This window comes from Neltuma alba, unplaced genomic scaffold (assembly GCF_004799145.2).
Source record: "Neltuma alba isolate B1F8T4 unplaced genomic scaffold, ASM479914v2 tig00004542_pilon, whole genome shotgun sequence".
NCBI classification, from domain to species: domain Eukaryota; kingdom Viridiplantae; phylum Streptophyta; class Magnoliopsida; order Fabales; family Fabaceae; genus Neltuma; species Neltuma alba.
The window spans coordinates 1-6,525 of NW_021633755.1; the positions used below are offsets into that span (position 1 = coordinate 1).

General features: G+C 34.8%; 1 protein-coding gene across 4 annotated transcripts; it reads left to right on the forward strand.

Annotated features, from left to right (window-relative positions):
* The first annotated feature begins 2,924 nt into the window (after positions 1–2,924).
* LOC114745142 (uncharacterized) lies at positions 2,925–6,145 on the forward strand. Of its 4 annotated transcripts, XM_028933287.1 has the most exons (6): positions 2,925–3,128; positions 4,275–4,407; positions 4,558–4,814; positions 5,066–5,156; positions 5,582–5,672; positions 5,768–6,145. In XM_028933287.1, exons 2-6 carry the CDS (start codon positions 4,400–4,402, stop codon positions 5,819–5,821), a joined length of 501 nt encoding a protein of 166 aa, XP_028789120.1. In that variant the 5' UTR covers positions 2,925–3,128; positions 4,275–4,399; the 3' UTR covers positions 5,822–6,145. The 4 variants fall into 4 exon arrangements, with proteins under 4 accessions (XP_028789120.1, XP_028789117.1, XP_028789119.1 ...); XM_028933284.1 differs by lacking the exon at positions 4,275–4,407; XM_028933286.1 differs by lacking the exon at positions 4,275–4,407 and having other exon boundaries at positions 5,606–5,672.
* Positions 6,146–6,525: the final 380 nt, after the last annotated feature.

A 6,525-nucleotide genomic window follows, 5' to 3' on the forward strand; every position in this document is an offset into this window, starting at 1 on the left:
AATTATTATAATAATTCATTATTTTAGAATATTATTGTTTATAAACTAATATTACATAATATATACTATTTTATGTTTATAGAATAGTACTACTAGAATTTATAAAATAAAGAATAAAAAATTCAGGGACTTACTTAAAAATAAGGTGATCTTACAAGGACTTGATAAAAAGAAAATAAATGCAATGACCTAATTAAAACAGATGAAAGTATAAAGACTTGATAAAAAGAAAAAAATTATAGGGACCTGATTCAAAATTGGTTGAAACTATAAGGACTTGTAAATTAATTATCCCTTTAAAATTTTTAAAACGAAATAAACTTATATTCCCATGTGCTGCGCATATTTCAACTGACATGTTATCGTTCTATCTACTACGCCAACTGAATCTTAACTAAAGAATTTTTTTCTTTTTTTAAAAAAAAGAAATCAGTGGAAGGTGACATCCCTATTCCCTACGGCCATAGGGAAAGGCAAAGGCCAAAGACACAGGAGAATGGTGATGACGTGTGCAAGCTTTCAAATTGGGACCACTTTTTCTGTGACCTCACCAACTTTTGAAGATTTGTTAATCCCACAAATTCAAATAAATAAATAAAAGACAAAAAAAGGAAGTTTCTGGGAAAGAGAGGGCTCCTTCCGTGTCGACATTACTGTGTAAGTAACTAATCTAATCCCTCATTATTGTGTAAATACAATTTCACCCGTCTAAATTTAAAGTTTTTAATTAAAAAAAATCATTTGAACAAATATTATTCTCTATTTTAGATTCGGTATAAACTAAAATAATTTTTAAAAAATTAAATTAAATTAAGTTTTCACTGTTTACATTTAATCTACACAGGGCATATAGCATGCTCCTCTCGCGTCAGCAAATAGTAAACAAAAGCAGGCCTCAATTATTATTATAAACTCCTTCGTGCTTATCTATGATTGATCAGTGATTAACTTTGTCTTCTTTCTTAATCATCAACGTTTATGCCAACCACCATTCCCGAATCCTTCATAATTTATCATTCTTCTAAAAGTGCCAGTGCTTCATCCACAACCACACAGTCAATTCTGACCAACCATAATTACTTTCTTTCACACAAATCAAAAATTGCAAACCATGCCGGTTGCAGATAAGTTTTTTTTTCTCTCCCCTTTTTCTTTTTCTAAAAGCCATCTCTTCCGCTATGTATCTGAATTTTCTTTTTTCTTTGTTTCTTTTTAATTTCATGCTGGAATATGCCCAGAACATGTCTCTGGTTGTGTCCAATTATGTACTGCATTTTTACGTTGCCCTGTATGCATCTATCGGTCTTAATTAACATGGTTCTCCATTTGCTCTTGTTTTCGAATATTATTAATTAGCCCTGCACAATTTGAAGATTCAATTTGATCACACCTAGGATAAGTAAACTGAGAATGTTGAAATAGATATGTCATTGTGTTAAAAAAAAGAGAGAGAGATTCGTGATGAATAAGAATTGGTGTGACGCTCATCAAACAAAAAAATTGTAGAAAACCGTTTGATATGATTTAAAAGCAACAGTTAAAGGATGTAAAGTAAAATTGAAGAGAACACTCAGTGTAATGTTTTTTATCATTTTTGTGCCATTGACCCAACTATATGTTACTCTTCCGATCCTTAATATAAGACCCATTTAACTAATTTGATTAGATTAAGAAAGTTAAGTAAATTAGTTAATTATAAGAAATATGACATGTTTTTTTTAAAATACCATAATCATCTTTCTTAATACCCCCTCTTCCTCTTCTATTTGATTATGGTTGAAGAATTATCCATAGGAGTAATTTAGATAAAATTGATAAATATGATAAATGGGTCTTATATTTATGACTAAAACTAACTCAACAATTAGATTCTATATTAAGGAACGGGGGAGTAACTCATACGGTTAAAAATAAAAGCAAGGTAACAATGATCTCGATAGAAAATTCACCTTCACAAACGTGAATTTAATCAAAGGACCCGCGGTTGGGGGTTATTATAGTTGGCCACAAGTGGTTTCATGTCGCTAGGATATCGAAGCGCTATGAGCTTTCTCCGATAAATGGGCCGAAATTGGCCCATTATGCCCCCAAGATTGATTCCCCTTGAGATTTATTTCGGGGTGAAATCGATTTAAGATAGTGTCACACTTACGGTTTCGCCCCATAATGTGCGAATTCGAAGCTAATTGGATTTTTTTGGGCCTAGACTTAGTCAAGATCATCACACAGACCCAAGGGAGGGCCCATTTAATTTAAATAAACAAACCATCACTATAATACATAAATCTATACCACTTCTTATTATGAAATGTAACTAAACATTTTGATATAATATTTCAGTACACTTTCTATATATCACTTGTATCTAAATTTAAAATTATTAACAATATCACACCACATGAGATATCAGAAATATTTAATTCAGAGTAAATAAGTAAACAAATTGAAGATAATTATTCCATTTAACTCATACGGAAATATTAAGAAAAATTCACATACATAAAATAATATATTTATTTTTACACAATACCAAACATAATTAATACATTTATTAATTATTAATTAATAGCAAAACGCGGGGAATTATTAACGACGAGGCATAACAAAGAAGCAGAAGAATTATTGATTGGCGTGTGCTGTACGGCAAAAGCTACAGCACACGAGAATTAATGAACATGGTTGGTTTGATTTGAATATTGATTCACTTGTCTTTTAATACCTTTGCTTGCGTATTGGGGTAAACGACGATTAGATAAAGAGGGAGTTTCGTTAGGGAGAACAACGGCTATTAATGGTCGTATTTGTTGCAGGAAACGTTAAACGACAGTGGCGGCAGTCTCAGGGAAGCGTAACATCAAGCCTACGGCAGGCACGATAAAAAGCGGCTCGCGTGGGGCGCCTGGAGAGTAGAGACCCAAAGATTGACGAAGAGAAGTCGCAGCTCAACGGCAACCCAGCTTTTGAATTGTCGTTTGGAGATAATCCTCTTGCGTCGTTTCCCAGTTTCACGGATTTGTTACCTTTCTCGTGAGGAATCCATGTTCTGCGGGTGTTGATTTTTTAGTGGATATTGTGATGATCAGTGGCTCGATTACTGCTTGGGTCAGTGACCTTTTTGCTTGCATAGGGTGAGCCCTCCATTTTTATTACTGGACTGGTATTAGCTAAAACACTGCTGTGAAGATTCCCATTTTCGGAAGTCGTTTTATTGTATCGGAGTTCTTAGTTGCTCATAGTCCTGTTTTGGTTCCGAAAATGGAAAAATTTTACTCCTGGAGAAGCGGCAGCATTTGGGTAACTGCTATTGGTTAGGTGCTGGTTTTTGCTGATTTCCTTTTTCAAAACCGACGAATTAAATTTGTCTTCGGAATTTTTTTGTTTGGGGGGGGGGGGCGGTGGGAATTCTTTATTCCTCGCACGTTGACTTCTGCAACATAAGGGTGATTTTGGATAAATATTTATTATGCCACTGCTGAAAGATTTGGTATTCTGAATTTCATTATGCAAGTGTTGCTTTCTGTAATTTTTTTTTTTTTTGGCAAACTACATGGACGTGATTTTATCTCTACCGTTGGGAGTCAGATTGATGGCTACTTCATCAGGTTTTTGGTTGATAAATTGGATCCAGATTCGTTAGTGATATTAAATTATGAATTTCTTATTGGACAAATAAATGTGGGTGCCGGAAGAGAAATTTTCTCTCTTTATTTTTGGGAGAGGTGTGAATATCAGAATTAACGGCTAATAAGCATTGCTTATAGTGTTTGCTTTTACTATTAGACGATAACTTTTTCTTTTCTAAATTAAACAAACTTGATTCTGTGGCATAACTACCACTACTACAAGACTAGCGTTTGCTCAGTCAGATTTTCTATAGAAAGACTGAATTATTCCGTATATTATATGGCACCTACAGCAGACATTTTTTAATTAAAGCTGCTTGAATTGGACAAATTTTTATCTTATACCTCCTGTTTTTGGGGACATATTCTTGTACATCTTCTCTTGTGAGTTAATCACTACCTATCTCGGAATAGCAAAGTAAAGATCCAACTGCAACAAAATACTATGAAATGACAGAGAAGAAACATTATGGGCCTAAACTTGAGAACAATCGATGTGTTTCTATCCTTGTGGATTGTGTTGTCGATCCGTATTGCAGTAAGTAGAAAGTTGCGGATCAAGTAAAGGGGCTGTAGTGATGTCAACTCTAATAATGCCAAACTATTTACTGAATAATTGGAGAAATGATGCAAAATGTTGAACTTTTGTAGTAGGTGCCATTACGCTTCTTTGACAATATTATTTGGATAATCCCTTACTCCTTGGCTGCATTGAACATCGAGAGCAATGAGTTGAGGCTTATTATCTTCCGATTGCTGTTAAGAACAGAAATATAATGAGCAGGTTCTTCTGTAATATTCCAGGCATAATTTCCTTGATGGTTTTGCTATCTTTTGAGGCTAGTATAGTCACTTCAAAATATTTTCTTCTATTTCCTACATTTTTTATTGGCCTGTGTTTTGCTGTTATTTAACTTGTTTTTCAACAGTGCAGTAGTTGTTTTGGATGTCGCCTGAAGCCTACACCAATTATAGCTGTGGATGAGCCAGCAAAAGGACTAAGAATTCAGGGGCAGACAGTGAGGAAACCAGCCATATCAGATGGTTTCTGGAGTTCGAGCACATGTGATCTGGATTACAACACTGTTCAATCTCAAAGAAGCATGACCTCTGTCAGCACATTAAACCAACTTTTCTATCATAGCAGTGAACTTTCTCCCACAGGCACCCATCCTGAATTTGTGAACCAAGGCAAATCCTGCATTACTGTTTTTTTTTATGCCCTCCCTCACAGCTACTGATATATTTTTTTTAATTTTATTCCATGTCACTTGTGGTAAAATGAGATGTTTTGTTGGTTTGCTCAATACTGAATGCTGGTATTGTAATCCAGGGCAATTTCAGCTTTCTTGTGTATTGTGGTTGAACCATGTTAGTTGTAATACTTTTTCTTTTTAAAGGAAAAAGAAAGGTTAATTCCTCTCTCTTGCTGCTTGATGCAGGTCTTCTTCTCTGGAATGAGAGCAGGATTCAGTGGGTTGGAGGTAGCAGATCTAAGAAGCAGAGTAAACAGAAACAAGAACCCAAACTTGAGTATGTCATTTGCGTAGGCACTGATCCTATTAGTTAAAGTGTAAATTTCAAGCCCACTCCAACTACAATTTGATCATTTAAGATGGTCAGGCTTGACTAGAGTCGTGAAAAATCATGGGATAAATATGTAATTCATCCATCAAAGATTTTTAAGTTTGCTGCTTCTGATATCAATTAATATGGTTTGTTGGTTGATTAGCCTTACATTCCATTCACGTCTTGATTCACTGCTTTAGTTTGCACCCCAGCCCTAAAATCTACACCTTGTGCTCATGTCAATGATTTCTTGCTGACCTTTGTTTTCCCTTGAAGTTTCTTTTACCTCTTATTCTACGCATTGTTTGAGAAAAGCTGAAAACCGAATTACTATATTTTTGCTCACGGAAGCATATTTTGTCTGAAATAATATTTTCTTTGCCCCACAGTGATTCTCATTCTGTTGGTTGCAGCTGGGATGCAACTTATGATAGTTTGCTTGGGACTAAACAACGTTTTCCCAGGGCTGTACCTTTGTCTGTAAGTATCCTCTACACACACACATTTCCTTGTTGAGATTATTTTTAGACAAGATAGCACAATTACTTGTTTCTGATGAAATTTTCAATAAATAGGAAATGGTTGAATTCTTGGTGAAAATTTGGGAGCATGAAGGGATGTATGATTGAGACTGATTGGGGCTACCGAAGCTGCTTCTGACTTTCTTTTTATTAAAATGCAATCTTTAACTGGTGAAAAGCTTTAGTACATACATGTGAACAGAAGGTTAAAGAATCAAACACACGTTTGTCTTTTGATTGTAATATCAGAAGGACAAGAACCTACCTTTCTTAGTCCTTGAAAGGTGCCGTGACCGTAAATTATTTGATTCTCCACTGATTGTATAGTACCACTCTGGTACTCTTGAAAGGGTGAAATAGGAATGAAATAATACTGTTGACTATTGAGTACTGAATGGATACAAAGAATTTAGCATATCAAATTGATAATCAGATCATTCTTCTGAGGCCAAACTGGTATTTCTGTCTAAAACTAGCCCATCCTTTATTGTTTTGCCGACTGGTGCATGCCTGTGTATCATGGTCAACTTAAAATCTGATTTACGGAATGCCGAAATTGCTGCTATTGCCTTTAATTATTATGTCTGTAAAGTGAGTCTTACTCACGAGGTGGCTGAAAAGATAAGAAAACATTCTTTTTCCTTTGAACTTAATGTTTTCCTATGTGGCCAAAACAAAAGGGGAACTGCAGAATGTTTTCCCACGACACTAGAGGCGTGTCTGGCTTTGGTCTGCATGACACTTTTCTATTTTCTTCTTTTACTATTAGAACAAAAATCAATTATATTTTTTCCAGTCAGCAAACTGATAGG